A 26,489-nucleotide genomic window follows, 5' to 3' on the forward strand; every position below is an offset into this window, starting at 1 on the left:
ATGTGGATAGAGGGGGGGGGGGAGGGGGGAGGGGGGGGGATGACTGACTATGTTAGAGGTTGATGATGACATTCGCAACAGTTAGACCTCAGCCTTTGAAGAGGAAACCCGTGTGGACATGTGGTGTCACTCGTCATAGCTACGTGGTAGGTATAGCCCACATATCCTTAGCGCTCTGGAAGCAGAGAGGGTACATAAAACTGCCATTCTTTAAGAAAAAATAATGACTACTTTCACACACACAAACCCACTGCCAGCTGTTACCTCCCTTTCCCCTCCTTCTCCCCCTCCATTCTTAAGACACTGGTCTCTCACGCTCCCCTCAACACTTCCTGCCCATGTAGGGGGAGAACTAATGGACGTCATTGATATCCTCTCAGGTATTGGGGCTCCCCCCTCCCTTCACAACATAACCTACACTCCTCCTCTTCCCCCTCCTCCCTACATGACTGCTTACCAACCACTTAGCTTCCAACCCCAACATGACACTCTCTCAAGTGACGTCTGGCCGGATGCCACGCGTCATAACATCCGGGAAATTCCCCAAAAACCCTATGTGACGACGACGACGCGCTGCGACTACCCGACCACTTACCTTAACCCCCGAGGACTGGAGCGACACGCTCCAATTACCTCAGACACGCGCCATAACTTCCGGGAAATTCCCCTCCCAAACCCTGTGTGACGACGACGACGCGCTGCGACTACGACGTCGCGCGCCACCTGGCACTCATCAACATGACCTCCCCTCTTTCATGACCACATACCCAAACATCGGACGCTCACACGCGTCCGAAACACGCCAAAACTTCCGGGAAATTCCCCCAAAACCCCATGTGACGACGACGCGCGCGGCACCTGTCGGGTGGCACTCAAGAGTGCCACCTGGGGCAGCTGGTGCGCGCGGTCGTAGTCACATATTTCACTACTCACACACACACACACACACACACACACACACACACACACACACACACACACACACACACACACACACACACACACACACACACACACACACACACACACACACACACACAAGGGGCCTCGTAGCCTGGTGGATAGCGCGCAGGACTCGTAATTCTGTGGCGCGGGTTCGATTCCCGCACGAGGCAGAAACAAATGGGCAAAGTTTCTTTCACCCTAAGTGCCCCTGTTACCTAGCAGTAAATAGGCACCTGGGAGTTAGTCAGCTGTCACGGGCTGTTTCCTGGGGTGTGTGTGTGTGTGTGGTGTGGAAAAAAAAAAAAAAAAAAAAAAAAAAAAAAAAAAAAAAATGTAAAAGTAGTTAGTAAACAGTTGATTGACAGTTGAGAGGCGGGCCGAAAGAGCAAAGCTCAACCCCCGCAAAAACACAACTAGTAAACACACACATTGATTAGAGACAAGGCTGTACCAGAGCGCCAATAAAGAGCTATCGCCTGTGCGGTGGCCGGGACCTCAGTGGTGTGATACCACCTGACTCTCGCTTGACTTCTTCATGAAACTACTCATTACACTGAGGCCAGACACACCTGACTGGGAGTGCACTCGCTGACTGGAGAGATCCGGCTTCCGATGCCGCTCAGAGCGCTGTACTCTTGCCCTGCTGATGGCTCAGGTTGATTGACAAGTACAGGAGGATGATGCCTACGGGCGCGTGCCAGCTTGAAGCACTCAGTCCGGCTCGTTCCTTTCTTGAGGTTATCTTGAGATGATCTCTGGGCTTAGCGTCCTCGCGGCCCGGTCCTCGGCCAGGCCTCTTTTTTTGTTACACACACACCCAGGAAGCAGCCTGTAGAAGCTGTCTAACTTCCAGGTATCTATTTACTGCTAGGTAACAGGAGTATCAGAGTGAAAGAAACTCTGCCCATTTGTTTCTGCCTCCACCACGGATCGAACCCGGAACCTCAAGACTACGAATCCGAAGCGCTGTCCACTCAGCTGCCAGTGCCCCTCGTCACAACAATGAAACTATCAATCAGTTTATCTATATACAGTAACAGCCTGTCTTCCACCAGTCTTTATATCCACTCTCCAGTCTTTCTTCCAATCGGTCTTACTATAATCACTAGTCTTACTATCCTCCTTTCTTCCATGACAAGCAATCTTTTCCTCCGTCGTTTTCCTTTCCATCCGTTTATTACCAGCCATCGATCAATACGCCTGTCTGTCCTCTCTGTCTATCCGTCTTCTAGCCACTATCATCCAGCACGATAAACACAATTATCTGGATTTCAAACACTCACAAATCTTGATTCCTCACCGCGATGCGCCACAACGTGTGCAGATGGATCAGAGTTAGTGTGACCTGCCGCAGTGTGCCCAAGGTGTGAGACGAGAGCCCTGACCAGGACAACCAACAGTGTGGTTGGTGAGCTGGAACACCCAACACGGCTTACACATTCTCTCGACATTAGCCACTCCCATGTCTCATTGACCCTGTAACACCACACTCAGACTCATCGCTTCTCCAGACAAATATAAGCAAGTGGGAGATCTATATAACCAAGCCGTCAAATCCCAAAATGCCACACCTGGCTAAACATCAACACACACCTTTCACAAGCACGCTGAACACAGCGCGCCAGACATCAACACACTCCCTTCACAAGCACGCTGAACACAGCGCGCCAGACATCAACACACTCCCTTCACAAGCAAGCTGAACACAGCGAGCCAGACATCAACACACTCCTTTCACAAGCACGCTGAACACAGCGCGCCAGACATCAACACACTCCCTTCACAAGCACGCTGAACACAGCGCGCCAGACATCAACACACTCCCTTCACAAGCACGCTGAACACAGCGCGCCAGACATCAACACACTCCCTTCACAAGCACGCTGAACACAGCGCACCAGACATCAACACACTCCCTTCACAAGCACGCTGAACACAGCGCGCCAGACATCAACACACTCCCTTCACAAGCACGCTGAACACAGCGCGCCAGACATCAACACACTCCCACCACAAACACTCTACACAGGACCTACACGCCATACACCCAAGCAGACAAGAGATGTATACAACATTCTTTTTCAGTCGTCATCCTCTAGACATGAGCATATTCTTAATTCATCATTTACTTACTGCCGGCGTTAAAGAACATATGAGAACATTGTAACAGCGCGAGAGAGAGAGAGAGAGAGAGAGAGAGAGAGAGAGAGAGAGAGAGAGAGAGAGAGAGAGAGAGAGAGAGAGAGAGAGAGAGAGAGAGAGAGAGAGAGAGAGAGAAGGGGGAGAGAGAGAGAGAGAGAGAGAGAGAGAGAGAGAGAGAGAGAGAGAGAGAGAGAGAGAGAGAGAGAGAGAGAGAGAGAGAGAGAGAGAGAGAGAGAGAGAGAGAGGGAGGGAGAGAGAGAGAGAGAGAGAGAGAGAGAGAGAGAGAGAGAGAGAGAGAGAGAGAGAGAGAGAGAGAGAGAGGGAGGGAGAGAGAGAGAGAGAGAGAGAGAGAGAGAGAGAGAGAGAGAGAGAGAGAGAGAGAGAGAGAGAGAGAGAGAGAGAGAGAGAGAGAGAGAGAGAGAGAGAGAGAGAGAGAGAGAGAGAGAGAGAGAGAGAGAGAGAGAGAGAGAGAGAGAGAGAGAGAGAGAGAGATGCAGAAGGAGAGCGGAAGAAAATGGAAATAATATTGTTCAGAATAATACAAATATTTATTAAAACGTTCTTAAGCAACAGAAAAAAATAAATCAAATAGGGTACAAGATATGAGATAACTGAGGTGAAAAGAAATTTGTCTATTTATATAATTTGTGTTCGAGAATTGAGGAAAAAAGGCTGACCCAATTTCTTACTCTCGACCTTTTTTGTCTAAATTTCTGGCAATAATTTATAATGTGCTGATATCTTTGTAATGCCATCTTTCAGTTGTTATATAACTGTGCAGAACTGGTGGTGGATTTTCCGGCTACATCTTCTGATGCCTTAAAATGGTTTGGGTCACCATTTACTAGTTTGGGTGACCTAGTTTGGGTCACTATTTGGGTCGCCTCGGAAGAAGTGGGAGAACGAGGGAGATTATTTCACCAACGAGCTCAATCGTGTCTCCAGAGACTACACGGCACGATACGACGGAGTCAATATCAAAATCCGGTCACTATCATCATCCGGTCACTATCAACATCCGGTCACTGTCATCATCCGGTCACTATCCCGGTCACTGTCATCATCCGGTCACTATCAACATCCGGTCACTATCAACATCCGGTGGCAAATTCTTCACGGAAATAGCTCGTATCATGCAAATAGACAAATAAAGTCTGACGTTTTGGCTAGACGGTAGAGGGACAGAGTCGCATCATGCAGGTCGGCGTTCAATCCCCGACCGTCCAAGCGGTTGGGCACCATTCCTTCCAACGTCCCACCCCAAATCCTTATCCTAATCACTTCCAAGTCCTATTTAGTGGTAATAGCTTGGCGGTTTCTCCTGATATTCTCCTTTCGCCCTTCCTTTCTATACTCATTTTTGTATTCTTGTCAATAATGGTTTCTTGAAAACAAACGAATGCTTCTGGAGACGGACTTCATGATGGTCGGGTGTGGGGTCAGGGGCAGTAAGAAGGTGTGTGGGGTCAGGGGCAGTAAGAAGGTGTGTGGGGTCAGGGGCAATAAGAAGGTGTGTGGGGTCACTGGCAGAAAGAAGGTGTGTGGGGTCACTGGCAGTAAGAAGGTGTGTGGGGTCACTGGCAATAACAAGGTGTGTGGGGGTCACTGGCAGTAAGAAGGTGTGTGGGGGTCACTGGCAGTAAGAAGGTGTGTGGTGTCACTGGCGGTAAGAAGGTGTGTGGGGTCACTGGCAATAAGAAGGTGTGTGGGGGTCACTGGCAATAAGAAGGTGTGTGGGGTCAGGGGCAGTAAGAAGGTTTGTGGGGGTCACTGGCAATAAGAAGGTGTGTGGGGTCACTGGCGGTAAGAAGGTGTGTGGGGTCACTGGCAGTAAGAAGGTGTGTGGGGTCACTGGCGGTAAGAAGGTGTGTGGGGTCACTGGCAGTAAGAAGGTGTGTGGGGTCACTGGCGGTAAGAAGGTGTGTGGGGTCACTGGCAGTAAGAAGGTGTGTGGGGTCACTGGCAGTAAGAAGGTGTGTGGGGGTCAGGGGCAGTAAGAAGGTGTGTGGGGTCACTGGCGGTAAGAAGGTGTGTGGGGTCAGGGGCAGTAAGAAGGTGTGTGGGGTCAGGGGCAGTAAGAAGGTGTGTGGGGTCACTGGCGGTAAGAAGGTGTGTGGGGTCACTGGCAATAAGAAGGTGTGTGGGGTCAGGGGCAGTAAGAAGGTGTGTGGGGTCAGGGGCAGTAAGAAGGTGTGTGGGGTCACTGGCAGTAAGAAGGTGTGTGGGGTCACTGGCAGTAAGAAGGTGTGTGGGGTCACTGGCAGTAAGAAGGTGTGTGGGGTCACTGGCAATAAGAAGGTGTGTGGGGGTCACTGGCAATAAGAAGGTGTGTGGGGTCAGGGGCAGTAAGAAGGTTTGTGGGGGTCACTGGCAATAAGAAGGTGTGTGGGGTCACTGGCAGTAAAAAGGTGTGTGGGGTCACTGGCGGTAAGAAGGTGTGTGGGGTCACTGGCAATAAGAAGGTGTGTGGGGTCACTGGCAGTAAGAAGGTGTGTGGGGTCACTGGCAGTAAGAAGGTGTGTGGGGTCACTGGCGGTAAGAAGGTGTGTGGGGTCACTGGCAGTAAGAAGGTGTGTGGGGTCAGGGGCAGTAAGAAGGTGTGTGGGGTCAGGGGCAGTAAGAAGGTGTGTGGGGTCAGGGGCAGTAAGAAGGTGTGTGGGGTCACTGGCAGTAAGAAGGTGTGTGGGGTCAGGGGCAGTAAGAAGGTGTGTGGGGTCACTGGCAGTAAGAAGGTGTGTGGGGTCAGGGGCAGTAAGAAGGTGTGTGGGGTCAGGGGCAGTAAGAAGGTGTGTGGGGTCAGGGGCAGTAAGAAGGTGTGTGAGGTCAGGGGCAGTAAGAAGGTGTGTGGGGTCAGGGGCAGTAAGAAGGTGTGTGGGGTCAGGGGCAGTAAGAAGGTGTGTGGGGTCAGGGGCAGTAAGAAGGTGTGTGGGGTCAGGGGCAGTAAGAAGGTGTGTGGGGTCACTGGCAGTAAGGTGTGTGGGGTCAGGGGCAGTAAGGTGTGTGGGGTCAGGGGCAGTAAGAAGGTGTCTGGGGTCATGGGTAGTAAGAAGGTGTGTGGGGTCATGGGAAGTAAGAAGGTGTGTGGGGTCATGGGTAGTAAGAAGGTGTGTGGGGTCAGGGGCAGTAAGAAGGTGTGTGGGGTCAGGGGCAGTAAGAAGGTGTCTGGGGTCATGGGTAGTAAGAAGGTGTGTGGGGTCATGGGAAGTAAGAAGGTGTGTGGGGTCATGGGTAGTAAGAAGGTGTGTGGGGTCAGGGGCAGTAAGAAGGTGTGTGGGGTCAGGGGCAGTAAGAAGGTGTGTGGGGTCAGGGGCAGTAAGAAGGTGTGTGGGGTCACTGGCAGTAAGGTGTGTGGGGTCAGGGGCAGTAAGGTGTGTGGGGTCAGGGGCAGTAAGAAGGTGTCTGGGGTCATGGGTAGTAAGAAGGTGTGTGGGGTCATGGGAAGTAAGAAGGTGTGTGGGGTCATGGGTAGTAAGAAGGTGTGTGGGGTCAGGGGCAGTAAGAAGGTGTGTGGGGTCAGGGGCAGTAAGAAGGTGTGTGGGGTCAGGGGCAGTAAGAAGGTGTGTGGGGTCAGGGGCAGTAAGAAGGTGTGTGGGGTCAGGGGCAGTAAGAAGGTGTGTGGGGGTCACTGGCAGTAAGAAAGAGCTTCTTGTGCGGACTATAAAATCCTGATCTCTTGATTGTATTTAAAGGGAAGCAAATAATGAACAATTTGCATGTCGACAACGGACTCATTACACAGCATTGGGACGCCCACGGACTCATCATGCAGTGGGATAACGACGGACTCATCACACAGCAGTGGGACGACCACGGACTCATCATGCAATAGTGGGACGACCACGGACTGATCATGCAGCAGTGGGATGACCACGGACTCATCACACAGCAGTGGGACGACCACGGACTCATCACGCAGCAGTGGGACGACCACGGACTCATCACACAGCAGTGGGATGACCACGGACTCATCACACAGCAGTGGGATGACCACGGACTCATCATGCAGCAGTGGGATGACCACGGACTCATCACACAGCAGTGGGACGACCACGGACTCATCAGGCAACAGTGGAACGACGACCACCTCAGCCTTCACTGTGTTGCTCCAGAGATCCCACTTGGAAAATAAAGAACGAATTACTGATTATCGCTGGCCATGTGCTCCAGTACTTTAGCTGGCACTCAAGAAGAACATTTCCCTCAAGTTACCAGCTCACAACACTGATACAGCAATCTACTGAAAAGCTTTCATAACAGTGAAATGACCAGTAGTTTCACCAGACAGGTGTGGGGAGGGGATGGCTTGGGGGGGGGTTTGGGTAGGGATGGGTTGGGGTAGGGGGTAGGGTGGATATATCTCACACCCACACATCCACCACCAAGCTGTGGATGCTCGCTGGTAAACAACCACCAACAAGCTCTGGATGCTCGCTGGGTAAACAAGTAAACCAGGAGACTACGATGACCTAAAACATTTTCACTGGTAGTGAAGAAGTATAAGTAGAAGCAGCTTGAACTTCTCATATATGCGTGTATATATTTATATAAGCCAATATACTTCGTGGCGTACATACATATACTTGCGTTCACGGGGCACAACCACAGCAGGTTACGTCCGGTGAACATCCGGTGAGTAGACCTTGAACAATCTGCCACTTGACGGCAGTAGCCCCGACTGAGAACGTTTTGACGGCAGTAGCCCCGTCTGAGAATGTCTTGACGGCAGCAGTTTCGTCTGAGAACGTCTTGACGGCAGTAGCCCCGTCTGAGAATGTCTTGACGGCAGCAGTTTCGTCTGAGAATGTCTTGACGGCAGCACTTTCGTCTGAGAACGTCTTGACGGCACAAGCCCCGTCTGAGAACGTCTTGACGGCAGTAGCCCCGTCTGAGAATGTCTTGACGGCAGTAGCCCCGTCTGAGAATGTCTTGACGGCAGCAGTTTCGTCTGAGAACGTCTTGACGGCAGTAGCCCCGTCTAAGAACGTCTTGACGGCAGTAGCTCCGTCTGAGAACGTCTTGACGGCAGTAGCCCCGTCTGAGAACGTCTTGACGGCAGTAGCTCCGTCTGAGAACGTCTTGACGGCAGTAACCCCGTCTGAGAATGTCTTGACGGCAGCAGTTTCGTCTGAGAACGTCTTGACGGCAGTAGCCCCGTCTGAGAATGTCTTGACGGCAGTAGCCCCGTCTGAGAATGTCTTGACGGCAGCAGTTTCGTCTGAGAACGTCTTGACGGCAGTAGCCCCGTCTAAGAACGTCTTGACGGCAGTAGATCCGTCTGAGAACGTCTTGAAGGCAGTAGCTCCATCTAAGAACGTCTTGCCGGCAGTAGCTCCGTCTGAGAACGTCTTGACGGCAGTAACTCCGTCTGAGAACGTCTTGACGGCAGTAGCTCCGTCTGAGAACGTCTTGACGGCAGTAGCTCCGTCTAAGATCGTCTTGACGGCAGTAGCCCCGTCTGAGACCGTCTTGACGGCAGTAGTTCCGTCTGAGAACGTCTTGACGGCAGTAGCTCCGTCTGAGAACGTCTTGACGGCAGTAGCTCCGTCTAAGATCGTCTTGAAAACGAAAGATTTATAATTCTAATACGAATTTTCTCAATATTTCTTTTGTTTCTTTTCACAGTCGATGATAATTGAAAAATCAATTCTCCAAAATTCATTTTTATTTCTAGTCTTTTATCTTAAAGGCTTGCTGGGTTGTGCGTTTTAATATTAGTGTATTTTGGTTAAAATTTATTTTGGAGAAATGATTTTTCAATTAAGATGCTTGTACAAGCTTGTTGTAGGTTAGAGTTCAATTCGCTACCGTGCAAGTGGTTAGGTACTGCATTCCCTTCCTCCATCCTATCCCAAATCTGTATCCTAATATCCCTTCCAAGCTCTATGTTATCGTAAAGGCTTAGCGCTCTCTCCTGATAATTACCATACCCTTACCATTCGTGTTTTGGAGTGTAATTTCCCCGTAACTTTTATCCAACCGTAAAGATATTCAGTCGACTAAAAACCATACAGTGAGCTTCGTCCTAATTAACTTCTGACTGATTCTATTTCCGTGTACAAAGTCGTGGTCTGTTGAGTAGACAACTTTGACCTATTCCAACATTGACCAATTATCTATTACAACACGCAAGGCAAATATTCCCGGAAAGGTTGAAATGCCATTGGGAGTCCACGAGCTTTATAAACAACGTGGAAGACAACATTATATGTGTGAGTGTGAGAGCTTTCTGGGTGAAGACTTTTGTTGTCACTCGAAACACTGAACCATCACTTTGCCCTATTTTGTGGTTGTTGGGTGAGGATGACTGTTTAGTGGTGATGGTGGTGGTGGTGTTGGTGGTGAGGGTGGTGGTGATGGTGGTGGTGGTGTTGGTGGTGAGGGTGGTGGTGATGGTGGTGGTGGTGTGGGTGGTGGTGTGTCTGATGGTGTGGGTGGTGGTATATGTGATAGTGTTGGTGGTGGTGTATGTGATAGTGTTGGTGGTGGTGTGGGTGGTGGTGTGTGTGATGGTGTGGGTGGTGGTGTGTGTGATGGTGTGGGTGGTGGTGTGTGTGATGGTGTGGGTGGTGGTGTGTGATGGTGTTTGTGATGGTGTGGGTGGTGGAGTGTGTGATGGTGTGGGTGGTGGTGTGTGATGGTGTGGGTGGTAGAGTGGGGGGGTGTGGTGGTGTGGGTGATGGTGTGGGTGGTGTGTGTAATGGTGTGTGGGTGATGGTGTGGGTGATGGTGTGTGTGGGTGGTGGTGTGGGTGGTGTGTGTGATGGTGTGTGTTATGGTGTAGACGGTGGTGTGGGTGGTGGTGTAAGTGGTGGTGTAAGTGATGGTGTAGGTGGTGGTGAGGGTGGTGGTGCGGGTGGTGGTGGTGTGTGTGATGGTGTGGGTGGTGTGTCTGATGGTGTGGGTGGTGGTGCGGGTAATGGTGTGGGTGGTGGTGTGGGTGGTGGTGTGTGTGGTGTGTGTGTGATGGTGTGGGTGGTGGTGTGTGTGATGGTGTGGGTGGGTGGTGGTGTGTGTGATGGTGTGGGTGGTGGTGTGTGTAATGGTGTGGGTGGTGGTGTGTGTGATGGTGTGGGTGATGGTGTGGGTGGTGGTGTGTGTGATTCTGTGGGTGGTGGTGTGTGTAATAGTGTGGGTGGTGGTGTGTGTGATGGTGTGGGTGGTGGTGTAGAGGGTATTGTGTGAGATAGTGTGGGTTGTAGTGTGGGTGGTGGTGTAGGTGGTAGTGTAAGTTATGGTGTGGGTGGTGGTGTAGGTGGTTGTGTGGGTGGTGGTGTGGGTGGTGGTGTGGGTGGTGGTGTGTGTGATAGTGTGTGATGGTGTGTGTGGGTGGTGGTGTGTGTGATAGTGTGGGTGGTGGTGTGGGTGGTGATGTGGGTGGTGGTGTGGGTGGTGGTGTGGGTGGTGGTGTGGGTGGTGGTGTGTGTGATGGTGTGTATGGTGGTATGGGTGGTGGTGTAGGTGGTGGTGTGTGTGATGGTGTGGGTGGTGGTGTGGGGGGTGGTGGTGTGGGTGGTGGTGTGTGATTATGTGTGTGATTTTGTGGGTGTTGGTGTGGGTGGTACTGTGGGTAGTGGTGTGTGTGATGGTGTTTGTTATGGTGTGGGTGGTGGTGTGTGTGATGGTGTTTGTTATGGTGTGGGTTGTGGTGTGTGTGATGGTGTGTGTGATGGTGTGGGTGGTGATGTGGGTGGTGATGTGGGTGGTGATGTGGGTGTTGGTGTGGGTGGTACTGTGGGTAGTGGTGTGTGTGATGGTGTTTGTTATGGTGTGGGTGGTGGTGTGTGTGATGGTGTTTGTTATGGTGTGGGTTGTGGTGTGTGTGATGGTGTGTGTGATGGTGTGGGTGGTGGTGTGGGTGATGGTGTGTGTGGTGGTGTGGGTGGTGGTGTGTGTGATGGTGTGGGTGGTGGTGTGTGTGATGGTGTGGGTGGTGGTGTGTGTGATAGTGTGGGTGGTGGTGTGTGTGATGGTGTGGGTGGTGGTGTGTGTGATAGTGTGGGTGGTGGTGTGGGTAGTGGTGTGGGTCGTGGTGTAGGTGGTGGTGTGTATGATGGTGTGGGTGGTGGTGTGCATGATAGTGTGGGTGGTGGTGTGTGTGAAGGTGTGGGTTGTGGTGTGTGTGACGGTGTGTGTGATGATGTGTGTGTGTGATGATGTGTGTGTGTACTCACCTAGTTCTCACTTAGTTGTGTTTGGGGGGGTTGAGCTCTGGCTCTTTGGTCCCGCCTCTCAACCGTCAATCAACAGGTGTATAGGTTCCTGAGCCTATTGGGCTCTATCATATCTACACTTGAAACTGTGTATGGAGTCAGCCTCCACCACATCACTTCCTAATGCATTCTATTTGTCAACTACTCTGACACTAAAAAAGTTCTTTCTAATATCTCTGTGGCTCAATTGGGCACTCAGTTTCCACCTGTGTCCCCTTGTGCATGTGTCCCTTGTGTTAAATAGCCTGTCTTTATCTACCCTATCAATTCCCTTCAGAATCTTGTGTGAGGGAATCTAGATTCCCTCAGCTAGTTTTCCTAGTTTCTAGATTAGGCTAGTCACTCTAGAAACTGAAGCTTTCAAACTAACATATACTTGTGGGGTGTTGAATGAAAGCTTATGTTATGGACTATCATTTGGGAGTAGTCAGAAGTCTGTGATTGCTCTGTAGAGAGAATTACAGAAATTTTTCTGTTTCTGTGAAATAGGATGAGGTGGATACTTGACTAAAACCGTTAGAGGTGAGGGTTGGGAGAGTGGGGCGAACGTTGCCCCCCCAACATGGGAGACAGTACGCCACTGTCTTTTAGGCCTCCTCCTCCTTGTGACGTCACAGGACGCCTGAGGGTGACGGAGGCATGTGATTGGTTTAGGCACCTGTGTTCCAAGCCGAGTTTTGGCGCGAAGAGCTGTGATTGGGAGCGGCACGAGGGAGCCGTGCCGGCTCCAGGCTGATTGGTCAAGACAAAGTAGGGAGGAGGTATGGGCATTTTGAGTTTCCCTAGCCCGGGAAATAGGCAGTCTGAGCAGGGTAGCAGGTAGACGAGGACGTGTCAGGGTGGAGGGGGGGAGTTTTCCCCCTCCACCCCCGTTAATTGCGGACGTTACCGTGTTAACTAGCAGGGATGGCACCCCTGCTATCCCTGGTTGTGTCTAGGCCCAATTTTCGTGAAATTCGAGGGCCGACGATTTACGGAAGGAACAGTAAAAAACTAAAGAGACAGTTGACAGTGTTCACCCATGAGGCAGCTGGCAGAGCCTCATGGTGTAACAGGTGGGTCGAGTATCCTGTCTAGTGTTGTATGGACAATGGACAATCAGTGGTATTATGGGCAGTGTAATTGAGTGTGATATTACAGGCTCCTGTTGGATTTTTTGTATTCCACCTGGCGGCGGCCATGTGGTGACGCCGCCGGCCATTGTCACCCCAGTGTAGAGCAAGGCAGGCTCTGGTTTGCTGGAGTTGTGGGCGATTCCTCAACCACGTGTGTATGCCCGGGGGCCACCCCGGGCACCCGCCGCATGGCCCGGGCCATGTGGCCCGGCTATACCCCACCCGCCTGCCCGCGCACCGGCCACCCACCCAGGCTACCCGCGCGGCCAAACCCCACCCCACCCCGCGCACCAGCTCAGCCGGGTGGGGTGCTATGACGTCATGCGCTACCCGTGGCCAACCAGCCGCTCGGCCCGGCTCGGCCCGGCTCGGCCCGGCCCGGCTCGGCCCGGCCCGGCTCGGCCCGGCCCGGCCCGGCTCGGCCCGGCCCGGCCCGGCTCGGCTCGGCCCGGCTCGGCCCGGCTCGGCCCGGCACCGGCTACCCACCCGCCGGCTACCACCACCCCACCCCCCCCCCCCTCTCAGCTCGGGAGGGGCGCTGTGGGCCACATGCCTTGGCCACTTTCCCTGGACAGCCTAGGGCCACATCTTGTCGACGCATGAGGAGCAAGCAAGCTAAGTGTTGACAGCTAGTGTGGTAGTGACCTGGGAAGTTAGTAAAAAAATAAGGAAAGACGTGAGTACTATTATCATTGTGTACAGTGTGATGAGTACCGGTGGAAATTCCCGGTAAGAGTTGTCTCAGAGCCTCGCCAGGCTAGAGAAGCAGCTGAGTGACAGCTGTCAGTAGGGTCCAGGTGATTGGTAGGGCGGTACCTGGAGATAGATGTTATACACGGGACCACACTGTAGTATCATAATGTATATGTATAGTAGACTGACTAGAGTATGTAACCGGTCAGTGTAGAGATTTACCATATAAGTGATCCAGCCTGTCGATTCTATATAATCGTTAAGACTGGATTAATGCCATAGAGTACCGTAAAATTGTAATCATTAGAGGTAGGCAGGCCAGGTGGCATCGATGTCAGTGGTAGCCCTGAGGTCTGTGTAGTTAGTTACATTTACCTGATGATATAATTTTCTTTGATTATGTGAATGCCATTTCTATGTGTTCATTTGCATGTTTATGTACTGTGTTGTGTGGTGAGTCAGTAGTTGTGATGGCTGACTGATTGCCTAATGATGTCATTAGCATGTGGGGTATGCTGACGGCATCATTATGTTGCAGGTTTGTGCAGTGTTGTTACCAGTTTATACGATATTATTGCTGCCCTGAGAGATGTGTTGAGGGTTTAAGGGACCTCTAGGATTATTCAGGGGAATTCACAGAACTTATTGAGAGCAGGCAATTGATGGGTTAATTGCCTTGCTGAGGTAAGTGTGTGTTCACAGTAGTCCTTTGCAACGGTTGCAAGAAAAAGAGGGGGGCAGTAATATTGGTATACTCTTGTGTGTTGCACAACCGTGTATCATTATTGTGTGGGCACAGTAATTAACGAGTTGCAGTAGCCGCAACCATATGTGCGCAGTGCATTTGTATTGTTGCATGCCATTGTAGTGTGACCTATGTAACATTGGGGTTACTTTGTTTCTTTAAGTTGTGTTGAGGACTTAAGGATTCAGTGAGTTAATAATTGGGGAATTAACTGGATAAGGGGTGCACACTTATTGTGGAGTGAGTGAGGGCTGTTATGAGAGAACAGTGTTGAGCTTGAGTGAGATACGTCTCGGGAGCAATTAATTGTCCGTGTGACAACTAATTGACCACTCTAGCTAATTATGTAATTAGCCTTCTCATCATGAATTCACGTAGTGGGAGAGGATCTGTCAGAGTCTGTCAGTATTTGTGTTAACGTAATTTGCTCGAGACTAATTACCTCTCTGGGGTATAGCAATTAGTGGCTCAGGTTAATTAGTGGAGTAATTAACATAGGAGAGCTCTGATGACTAGGTAAAGCGAGGTCATGGAGCTAGCATAAATCGTTGTATTAATCATATCCTGTCTGAGGACAGTGGATTAGTGGCACATCTTGTTAATTAGGAGTAATTAACTCCTTTCCCTTGAATTCACAGTGTTTGATGAGGCCTGCTTAGGCAGTGCGGAGTGAGACGTATTTATGGATGATTAATTATCGGTCCTAGTGACAGTTAATTAATTGCTCAGAATTAATTAGGGAATTAATTAGGGTAATTAACACTTACTAGTAAAAATTTTTGACACAGACTGTTGAGAAGCTATCAAGTTAGGGTAGGCTTAGTTAACGTAACTCAATGGGGATGTAATTAGTGGTCCGTTTGACCTTAATTGAGAATTACTCACTGAATACTTGCAAGGAGTCAAGTGTGATGTAATATAAGTTTGAGTTATTGTTAACAAGAGAGACAAGTGTTAATAATTAACGTAGAGTATCATCATGTTGTTGTCTAGTGGGAGACAATTGTTTGTGATTACCTTTGTTGCTGACTGCTGCGATCAGTCAATTAAGGTAATTAATCACTTAAGGCAATTTCTTTTGGTTGTCGTCTGGTGACGAGAGTAGAGTCATCTAGGGATCTGTGGAGCTGTGTCCCAGAATCCTGCCTTGCCTGTCTTTGTTACTGTTTACAACAGTGCAACTTCTTGTAGGGAGTTGCAAAGAGTGTTCACACTGGGTTGTGATAGGGGGGGTCACTGTTGGACTACCCGCCTAGTTACGTGGGTCTCTTCTGGGGGGCGGGAGGACCCCTAAGCTTGTGATTATAGTAGCTGTCAGGGAAACCGAGACACTATTGATTGCCTGCTTGTGTCTTTGTTTCAGTGGATCTTTCATTTGTTCAGTTAGTTCATGTTGTCAGCCCGAAGTGTCAGCAAGATGGAGCCTGCTGTCACTTCTCGAGGGGCTGTTGAATAGCTGTGTTGCAAATGCCACTTGATGTACAATAACGTAACCATTCGCTGTGGTGTAACTTAGTCTGTGATATTCTTCTTTGTTTTGCAATATTGCGTCATCAGTGGGCACACCTGTGTTCAGGTTAGTTCAGTATGCAGCCTCACAGCAAGGGTTGCTATTTAGCTGTTTGTTATCGTGCCACTGGATGGACATTAACGTAACGTAAACTCAGTAATGTAGTAGTTAGTCTCTTGTTATTAATAAATTATTATGTTATAGAAAACGGTCTTTGATGTCAACCCTTCAACCATATTATTCCACCATATTTCTGCATATTATTAAATGTTGTTGTGATCTTGATAAGGCGGCTGTTCTTGGGAATTCGAATTCCAATTCATAGCGCCACATCAAATATAAATATTTGATTGTGAGAACCCGTCGGTTACCCTTTATTAGTTTTAACGTCCTGTTTAACTAGGAGGAGCCAGCGGCCTATTGTGGACAGGTTTTCACCCTTGGTGGCGGAGGCCTGGCGGTTTGCTCCCGCTTTTCCTTTTTCTATTGGACTCATGCTTAACTGCCGTGAGCAGACTTTAAAGTTGTAGTCCACCTCCTAAGGGAGGTAGGCGTAGAAAAAAATCTCACATCTTGAATGTGGCGATCATGTCCCCCCTAACTCTTCTGTCTTCCAGCGAAGTGAGGTTTAATTCCCGTAGTCTCTCCTCGTAGCTCATACATCTCAGCTTGGGTACTAGTCTGGTGGCAAACCTTTGAACCTTTTCAGTTTAGTCTTATGCTTGACTAGATATGGACTCCATGCTGGAGCCGCATACTCCAGGATTGGTCTGACATATGTGGTATATAATGTTCTGAAAGATTCCTTACACAAGTTTCTAAAGGCCGTTCTTATGTTAGCCAACCTGGCATATGCTGCTGCTGTTATCCTCTTGATATGAGATTCAGGGGACAGGTCAGGCGTGATATCTACCCCAGGTCTTTCTCTCTGAATCCTGAAGTATTTCATCTCCCAAATGATACCTTGTATCTGGTCTCCTGCTTCCTATCCCTATCTTCATTACATAACATTTGCTTGGGGTTAAACTCTAACAACCATTTGTTCGACCATTCCTGCAGCTTGTCCAAGTCTTCTTGAAGCCTCAAGCTGTCCTCCTCTGTCTTAATCCTTCTCATAATTTTGGCGTCATCAGCAAACATTGAGAGGAATGAGTCTATACCCGCTGGGAGATCATTTACGTATATCAGAAACAGGATAGGTCCGAGTACAGAGCCCTGTGGGACTCCACTGGTGACTTCACGCCAATCTGAGGTCTCACCCCTCACTATAACTCTCTGCTTCCTATTGCGTAGGTACTCCCTTATCCACTGGAGCGCCCTACCAGTTACTCCTGAATGTTTCTCCAGCTTATCCATCAACCTTTTATGGGGTACTGTGTCAAAGGCTTTCCTACAGTCCAAAAAATGCAGTCCGCCCAACCTTCTCTTTCTTCCTTAATCTTTGTCACCTGATCGTAGAATTCTTTCAATCCTGTAAGGCAAGATTTACCCTCCCTGAACCCATGTTGATGTGTTGTCATGAAGTCTCTTCTTTTCAGATGTGTTACTAGGTTTTTTCTCACAATCTTCTCCATCACCTTGCATGGTATACAAGTTAAGGACACTGTCCTGTAGTTCAGTGCCTCTTGTCTGTCACCCTTTTTGTACTATTGGGACTACATTTGCCGTCTTCCATATTTCTTGTGGGTCTCCCGTTTCCAGTGACCTACTATACACTATGGAGAGTGGCAAGCAAAGTGCTCCTGCACACTCTTTCAATACCCATGGTGAGATTCCGTCCGGCCCAACAGCTTTTCTCACGTCCAGCTCCAATAGGTGCTTCTTGACCTCATCACTTGTAATTTCGAACCTTTCCAAGGTCGCCTGGTTTGCTGCCACCTCTCCTAGCGCCGTGACTTCTACTTGTTCTATTGTAAAGACGTCCTGGAACCTTTAGTTGAGTTCCTCACACACCTCTTTGTTATTTTCTGGGTACCTGTCCTTCCCCCACCCTAAGTTTCATCACCTGTTCCTTCACTGTTTTCTTCCTCCTGATGTGACTGTGTAGTAGTTTTGATTCGGTCTTGGCTTTGTTAGCTACATCATTTTCATACCTTTTCTCAGCTGCTCTTCTCACACTAACATACTCATTCCTGGTTCTCTGGTATCTCTCTCTACTTTCAGGTGTTCTGTTATTACGGAAGTTCCCCCATGCCCTTTTGTTCAGCTCCTTTGCTTTCATACATTTCCTAGTAAACCACGGATTCTTCTTTTGCTTCTCTGTTTTTTCCTGTCGGGCCAGGACAAACCTGCTTACAGCCTCCTGACACTTTTGGGTGACATAGTCCATTATGTCTTGTACGGACTTGGTTCTGAGTTCTGTGTCCCAATGTATATCCCATAGGAATTTATTCATCTCCTCATAGTTTCCCTTTCGGAACACAGCCCTTAGTTTCCCAGTTCTTTTTTGGGAGAGATAATTCCTAGCTGAACCAGGTACTGAAAGCTCAATACACTATGATCACTCATTCCCAGAGGGGCTTCCAACTTAACTTCTCTTATATGCGACGCATTTGGGGTAAATATCAGATCAAGCAAGGCTGGTTCATCCCCTCCTCTCATTCTTGTCGGTCCCTTGACGTGTTGTCTGAGAAAGTTTCTTGTTGCCACGTCCAGCAGCCTAGTTCTCCATGTGTCTGGTCCTCCATGTGGGTTCCTCTGTTCATATGGTGTGTGTGATGGTGTGAGTGATGGTGTGTGTGATGGTGTGTGTGATGGTGTGGGTGGTGGTGTGTGTGATGGTGTGTGTGATGGTGTGGGTGGTGGTGTGTGTGATGGTGTGGGTGGTGGTGTGTGTGATGGTGTGTGTGGTGGTGTGTGTGATGGTGTGGGTGGTGGTGTGTGTGATGGTGTGTATGATGGTGTGGGTGGTGGTGTGTGTGATGGTGTGTGTGGTGGTGTGTGTGATGGTGTGGGTGGTGGTGTGGGAGGTGGTGTGTGTGATGGTGTGGGAGGTGGTTTGGGAGGTGGTGTGTGTGATGGTGTGTGTGATGGTGTGGGTGGTGGTGTGTGTGATGGTGTGGGAGGTGGTGTGGGTGGTGGTGTGGAAGGTGGTGTGTGTGATGGTGTGTGTGATGGTGTGGGTGGTGGTGTGTGTGATGGTGTGTGTGGTGGTGTGTGTGATGGTGTGGGTGGTGGTGTGTGTGATGGTGTGGGAGGTGGTGTGTGTGATGGTGTGGGTGGAGGTGTGTGTGATGGTGTGTGTGGTGGTGTGTGTGATGGTGTGGGTGGTGGTGTGTGTGGTGGTGTGGGTGGTGGTGTATGTAATGGTGTGGGTGGTGGTGTGTGTGATGGTGTGGGTGGTGGTGTGTGTGATGGTGTGGGTGGTGGTGTGTGTGATGGTGTGTGTGGTGGTGTGTGTGATGGTGTGTGTGGTGGTGTGTGTGATGGTGTGTGTGATGGTGTGGGTGGTGGTGTGTGTGATGGTGTGTGTGATGGTGTGTGTGATGGTGTGTGTGATGGTGTGGGTGGTGGTGTGGGTGGTGGTGTGTGTGATGGTGTGGGAGGTGGTTTGGGAGGTGGTGTGGGAGGTGGTGTGTGTGATGGTGTGTGTGGTGGTGTGTGTGATGGTGTGGGTGGTGGTGTGTGTGATGGTGTGGGTGGTGGTGTGGGAGGTGGTGTGTGTGATGGTGTGTGTGATGGTGTGTGTGATGGTGTGGGTGGTGGTGTGTGTGATGGTGTGGGTGGTGGTGTGTGTGATGGTGTGTGTGATGGTGTGTGTGATGGTGTGGGTGGTGGTGTGTGTGATGGTGTGGGTGGTGGTGTGGGTGGTGGTGTGTGTGATGGTGTGGGAGGTGGTTTGGGAGGTGGTGTGGGAGGTGGTGTGGGAGGTGGTGTGGGAGGTGGTGTGGGTGGTGGTGTGGAAGGTGGTGTGGGTGGTGGTGTGTGTGATGGTGTGGTAGGTGGTTTGGGAGGTGGTGTGGGAGGTGGTGTGGGAGGTGGTGTGGGAGGTGGTGTGGGTGGTGGTGTGGAAGGTGGTGTGGGTGGTGGTGTGTGTGATGGTGTGGGTGGTGGTGTGTGTGATGGTGTGGGTGGTGGTGTGTGTGATGGTGTGTGTGATGGTGTGGGTGGTGGTGTGGGTGGTGGTGTGTGTGATGGTGTGTGTGGTGGTGTGGGTGGTGGTGTGTGTGATGGTGTGTGTGGTGGTGTGTGTGATGGTGTGGGTGGTGGTGTGGGTAGTAGTGTGTGTGATGGTGTGGGTGGTGGTGTGTGTGATGGTGTGTGTGATGGTGTGGGTGGTGGTGTGTGTGATGGTGTGGGTGGTGGTGTGTGTGATGGTGTGTGTGATGGTGTGGGTGGTGGTGTGGGTGGTGGTGTGTGTGATGGTGTGGGTGGTGGTGTGGGTGGTGGTGTGTGTGATGGTGTGGGTGGTGGTGTAGGTGGTGGTGTGTATGATGGTGTGGGTGGTGGTGTGTGTGATGGTGTGGGTGGTGCTGTGGGTGGTGGTGTGGGTGGTGGTGTGTTTGGTGGTGTGGGAGGTGGTGTGGGTGGTGGTGTGGGTGGTGGTGTGGGAGGTGGTGTGGGTGGTGGTGTGGGTGGTGGTGTGTGTGATGGTGTGGGTGGTGGTGTGTGTGATGGTGTGTGTGATGGTGTGGGTGGTGGTATGGGTGGTGGTGTGGGTGGTGGTGTGGGAGGTGGTGTGGGTGGTGGTGTGGGTGGTGGTGTGTGTGATGGTGTTGTGATGGTGTGGGTGGTGGTGTGGGTGATGGTGTGGGTGGTGGTGTGGGCGGTGGTGTGGGTGGTGGTGTGGGAGGTGGTGTGGGTGGTGGTGTGGGTGGTGGTGTGGGAGGTGGTGTGGGTGGTGGTGTGGGTGGTGGTGTGGGAGGTGGTGTGGGTGGTGGTGTGGGTGGTGGTGTGGGAGGTGGTGTGGGTTGTGGTGTGGGTGATGGTGTGGGTGGTGGTGTGTGTGATGGTGTGGGTGGTGTTGTGATTATTGGTGTGATGGTGTGGGTGATAGTGTGGGTGATAGTGTGGGTGATAATCTGGGTGCTGGTGTGGGTGCTGGTGTGGGTGGTAGTGTGGGTGGTGGTGTGGGTGGTGGTGTGGGTGGTGGTGGTGTGATGGTGCGGGGTGATAGTGTGGGTGATAGTGTGGGTGCTGGTGTGGGTGGTGGTGTGGGTGGTGGTGGTGTGGGTGGTGGTGTGGGTGCTGGTATGGGTGGTAGTGTGGCTGCTGGTGTGGGTGGTAGTGTGGGTGGTGGTGTGGATGGTGGTGTGGGTGGTGGTGTGGGTGGTGGTGTGGGTGGTAGTGTGGGTGGTGGTGTGAGTAGTGGTGTGATGGTGTGGGTGATAGTGTGGGTGGTAGTGTGGGTGGTGGTGTGGGTGGTGGTGTGGGTGGTGGTGTGGGTGGTGGTGGTGTGGGTGGTGGTGTGGGTGGTGGTGGTGTGGGTGGTGGTGTGGGTGGTGGTGTGGATGCTGGTGTGGGTGGTAGTGTGGGTGGTGGTGGTGTGGGTGGTGGTGTGGGTGCTGGTGTGGGTGCTGGTGTGGGTGGTAGTGTGGGTGGTGGTGGTGTGGGTGGTGGTGTGGGTGCTGGTGTGGGTGGTAGTGTGGGTGGTGGTGGTGTGGGTGGTGGTGTGGGTGGTGGTGTGGGTGCTGGTGTGATGGTGTGGGTGGTGGTGATGTGGGTGCTGGTGTGGGTGGTGGTATGGGTGCTGGTGTGGCTGCTGGTGTGAGCGATGGTGTGGATGATGGTGTGGGTGGTGGTGTGGGTGCTGGTGTGGGTGCTGGTGTGGGTGGTAGTGTGGGTGGTGGTGGTGTGGGTGGTGGTGTGGGTGATGGTGTGGGTGCTGGTGTGTGTGATGGTGTGGGTGATGGTGTGGGTGCTGGTGTGGGTGGTGGTATGGGTGATGGTGTGGCTGCTGGTGCGATAGTGTGGGTGGTGGTAGCTTACCTAACAGTTGCTAAGGGGAATGAGGCGCAGCTCTTTATGACCGCAAATATACACCTTGCACCTGTAACATTATAATGTATCTTCGAGTTCTTAATCTACTCTGCTTAAAGTTGTGGATAGAGGTGGCTTCCTCGGCTTCTCTCTCTTCTTCCCATTTGCTAACAATTCGCCAAGGGTTCGGGTATTTCCTCACATTTTTGTTAGCGTCTCAAGTATCCACCCACATCTTGTTGTCCTTCTCTGACTAAATTTTAAGAGGTTTTGTTTGTCTATCTTCTCTTTTCTGATAATAATCTTGTATGTTGTGATCCTGTCTCCTCTGTTACGTGTCTCATTTACGGTTGTAAGACTTAGTTACATAATCTTGTCCTCTTATACTCATTGTTCCGGCATTAATCTTAAAACTTTTGCCTTTTTGATTTTCTGGGTTACAATGCTCGGGGTTCCAGTTGAATACTACAAGGTCTAATTGTCATCTAACAAAGGCAATATTTATTGCCTTGAAAGAGTCACTATTTAGGCACCTAATTTACTTTCTAATGTTTACCTGCTTCCAAGATGCTGTCCGTGTTGCAAGGTTAAAGTGTGCCTCTGGAGATTGTGTTGGAATAATATCCAATCCCAGATCTATTTATCTCACTGATTCTTGTTGCCAACTTCCTATGATGGTGGTATATCTCCTGGTCTGTTATCTCCACTTCACATCTTCATTATCTTGATGAGATTGAACTTCAGCAGTTATATGTTTGTCCACTCCTAGAGTTTGTCTTGGTCTTCCTGAGAGTTTGTCTAGGTCATTTAAGATTATGTCTTGGTCTTTCTAGAGTTTGTGTAGGTCTTTCTAGAGTTTGTGTAGGTCTTTCTAGAGTTTGTTTAGGTCTTCTTAAATTTTGTCTAAGTCTTCCTAGAGTTAGTCTATCTTCCTATAATCTGTTATTATGTCTTTTTATAATCTGTTATTACGTCTTCCTATTATCTGTTATAATCGATATCTGTGTTTTTATACTTCTGTTCTTATAATTAGCTTTGCATCAGCTGATAACCTTAACTTGTAGGAGCTCTCTCCCCTGGGAAGATCTCTTACATAAATTATGAATAACAACCGCAGGATCTTACGTGTCACAGCCCTCCTGCTGGTCATCTTATCTTTGACTTTAGCCTTTTGTTTTCAGTCCTTCAGGTACTCCCTTATCAGGTTCAGTATCTGAACAAATACACAAGGGCCGTGACGAGGATTCGAACCTACGTCTGTGAGCATCCCAGACGCTGCCTTAATTGACTGAGCTACGACATGGTAAAAAGAGTTGAAACCGAAGTTCTACTGAACTTACTGGATCCTGCAGCCTCTCCGAGACACAAAATCCAAAATCCGAGACACTTACAGATCCAGTAAGTTCAGTAGAACTTCGGTTTCAACTCGTTTTACCATGTTGTAGCTCAGTTGATTTAGGCAGCGTCTGGGATGTTCACAGACGTAGGTTCGAATCCTTTTCACGGCCCTTGTGGATTTGTTCATTGATGCATCACGTTAGTGGGATTTCTGTGTGTAAAGGTTCAGTATCTTCCCGGTTATTCCAGCCTTTTCCTCCAGTTGTGTGCCAGCCTCTCGCCTCACCATCCCTCTGTGACCACCACCACAGTTGTGTGCCAGCCTCTCGCCTCACCATCCCTCTGTGACCACCACCACAGTTGTGCGTCGGCCTCTCGCCTCACCATCCCTCTGTGACCACAACAATCACCAACAGCTGGAAAGCTGGAAACGCAAATAAGTAAGAAAACGCAAAAAGAAACTTATAATTCATTGTGTCGCGGGACAGGGAGCCCGAGTGTGTTCATACACCTTAGGATTATATAGAGCCCCTCCTCCCCAAGGCAATTACTGACGCCGCCCAGGATGCAACCCAACAACAAGCTAACTCCTGAGTACCTACTTATTGCTAGGTGAACAGTCGCATTAGGTGAAAAGAAAGGTACTCAACCATTTCTGTCCCGCTCGGGATTCGAGCACGGAATTTTTGACTGTACGTTGAGAAGGAACCCGACTGTACTACCGAGCCCCTAAGACTTGTAGCCTGCACGGATGGTCAACAGGTGGGATGCACTGAAAGAAGGAGTTGTGGAAGCCACCTCCATCCTCAACTTTATGGTCAAGGTGGACTAAGAATTCATAGGTCAGAAAAAATGTATTTATAACGCAACTGGTCCAACTTGAGTAGAAGGGAGGGGGGCGGGAATAGATAAGTGGTGTTAGGTAAGCATCACCAATATACCAAATACCGTAGTTAATGCTCCACTGGGGTATATATGGCATAAGCAGCAAAGTAAATGCAAGAGAATATGCAACATTTACTATAGACAATACACAGTAGAGAATAGATAATATATTAGAAGACAATAGACAAGCAATAAACCATGTTAGATTGTAGGCACAATGTATCATATATGAAAAGAAACAGACAGAAAATAGACAATATATAATTCACTGCATATTTTTTTTTTGTATATACCAAATACTAATACCTTTCGTAAATTCTGCCCCCAAAAAGGAAATCCTATTAATGCTCGCCCCATTTCCTTCCACACCCACCAGGGGGCAGACCGTGAATTCTCCAGACTGCCTTAACCCACAATAAACGTCTTACAGCAGCATTAACCCACCCCGAGGTCTGTGTAAGCCACAGACGCACACAGCTCGGCCTCTTTGTTCATATCTACTCAAAAAAAAGGAAAAAAACTAAGTTATCTGTTGAGAAATACTCGAGATTCTTACAAATGGCGTTCTTTCCCAGTGGGTACGTTGGCGTTTGTTTGACGTTGATGTAGCATTATTAACGTTAAATTAACGTTGATTCGGTGTTAAATTAGCGTTGCTGTTGGGTTCTGTGCTCACGGAGACACTGGTATGATGGTGAAAGGTGATTCAGGTTTCTTCTAAGATTATGGTGAACATTAATAAGGTGGACATTCAGCTAATCATCCCACGATCGAATCAGGGAGAGAATCACTTTTTCGGAACTTTGCAATGATTCCATTTTGCCTGTTGTTTTGCTGTTTAGGTATATGGAGATGCCCTTAAAATTATGGCGGTTGGGTCGTCTCACAAGCTCTTTGTCTGACCCAAAAGTGGTGCTCACAAGTTGTTTGTCTGACCCAAAAGTGGTGCTCACAAGTTGTTTGTCTGACCCAAAAGTGGTGCTCACAAGTTGTTTGTCTGACCCAAAAGTGGTGCCCATACGACTGTTGTCTGACTCACAAGCGGTGTTGGCCAGTGTTGTGGGGCTGGCCCGTGTTGTAGGGTTGGCCCGTGTTGTGGGGCTGGCCCGTGTTGTGGGGCTGGCCCGTGTTGTGGGGCGGGCCAGTGTTGTGGGGCTGGCCAGTGTTGCGGGGCTGGCCAGTGTTGCGGGGCTGGCCAGTGTTGCGGGGCGGGCCAGTGTTGTGGGGCTGGCCAGTGTTGTAGGGCTGGCCAGTGTTGCGGGTCTGGCCAGTGTTGCGGGGCTGGCCAGTGTTGCGGGGCTGACCAGTGTTGCGGGGCTGACCAGTGTTGCGGGGTTGACCAGTGTTGTGGGGCTGGCCAGTGTTGTGGGGCTGGCCAGTGTTGTGGGGCTGGCCAGTGTTGTGGGGCTGGCCAGTGTTGCGGGGCTGGCCAGTGTTGTGGGGCTGGCCCATGGTTATCGGTGGTGGGTGTGTTGGAGACAGTGGCCGAGAGTTGGTCAGAGTCGAGGCAACAGTGGGTGTTGAATTCCAACTTTCAACTCTGTCGTTGGTCTGATTGTGTGTTGGCAGCTGTGGATTGCGTGCAACTGTGAAGGTCCGGTGGAGTTGTGGGTTCTAATTCTCATTCTCTGTCTGTCTGTCTGTCACTCACTCGCTTTCTCTCTCTCTCTCTCTCTCTCTCTCCAGCTCTTCTCTATACCTGTCCAGGAGATAGCTGAATACTACCTTATATACCATCTAAGGCGGTAACGAGGCCATCATATCAGACAACCTAGTAAAAAAGAGCAAATTGCAATTTGCAGGGAACTACAGAGAGACATGACCAGGGACGAGATAAGGCAGACAGCAGATGCAAGGAAAAAGCGCAGGATGAGGGAAGGGAGCCAGGGAACCTCAGCCTCCAACCCAGCAATCCCAGAAGGGAGTGGGGAACACTAAACCAGCAAGTCAGGAAACCCAAATGGGACTGCAACATCCCAAATCTGCCACTCCATAGGAGCTCTTCCCACACCAAGCACAAACCCTCCCTTTGCCCCTACATAATGAACACCATACTACCCAAATCCTCCCTTCCCCTTCAACCCATGCTTCCTCCTGCCTCCACATTCCCAGGTCTTCTTCCTGCCCCAAGCAGTCCCAGGCAAGTTCAAAACCTTAAATCATCCCCCCCCCTCACACCATTGCTACCCAGACCCCTCGTAACTACACCACAAGAAGACAAGCCCTCACCCCAGGCACTCCCTGTTATGAACCCTTTGTAACCGTGTTTTTTTAACTCTCTGATCCTAATCAAGTTCGGAGGACCATAACCTCGGTGGAAATATAGTGTAATGTTTAAAGTAAATAAATATAAATGCTCATAAAAAATACCCGTTATTACCCTTCACCATTAATATTTACAAGTTTCTATGTGAGATCTTCCAGAGCGGCGTCGAAGCCCTTACTCATGGATGACGGACACAATATGCCCCTGAAGAGGTATTCAACGCACCACTAGCCCTTACGCTAGCTGCAGTTATGGAGAAACCTTCAAGCGCTCCCCCTCCGTACCGCACTCGCTGGTACGGTCAATTAGTTAAGGCCACAACGCTCACGTAGCCCCACTGGCTAGTACCTTCAGGAGTGAAGTCCACAGCGCTCAACCACAGCGCTCACCTAGCCCTACTGGCTAGTACCTTCCAATAGTTAAGTCCACAGTGCTTAACTAGTCCCACTGGCTAGCACCTTCCAAGAGTAAAGTCTACAGCGCTCAACCACAGTGCCAACCACAGCGCTCAACCACAGTGCCAGCCTAGCCCACTGGCTAGTACCTCCAGGATTGAAGTTCACAGTGCTCAACTAACCCACTTGGCTAGCACCTTCAGGTCGACCCAAGTTCTCTTCCACTCTCCTGGCTTCACTGACTGCCTTCGCCTGTCCCTGGCTATTCACCTTCCAGCACAACAGACTGGGAGATGGGAAACTAAGATTAATGAGAGGGTCAACTG

General features: G+C 50.2%; 1 protein-coding gene across 2 annotated transcripts in view; it reads left to right on the top strand.

Moving 5' to 3' along the window:
* LOC123767304 (uncharacterized) overlaps positions 1-25,778 on the top strand; it is a 166,605-nt gene extending 140,827 nt beyond the window's left edge. For both annotated transcript variants that reach the window (XM_069312910.1, XM_069312909.1), the window contains one exon: positions 25,305-25,778. In XM_069312910.1, coding sequence (XP_069169011.1) covers positions 25,305-25,763 — 459 coding nt within the window. In that variant the 3' untranslated portion in view covers positions 25,764-25,778. The remainder of the gene's footprint in view (positions 1-25,304) is intronic.
* The last annotated feature ends 711 nt before the right edge of the window (positions 25,779-26,489 follow it).

Source organism: Procambarus clarkii, chromosome 74 (genome assembly GCF_040958095.1).
Source record: "Procambarus clarkii isolate CNS0578487 chromosome 74, FALCON_Pclarkii_2.0, whole genome shotgun sequence".
In the NCBI taxonomy this organism is placed as follows: Eukaryota; Metazoa; Arthropoda; class Malacostraca; order Decapoda; family Cambaridae; genus Procambarus; species Procambarus clarkii.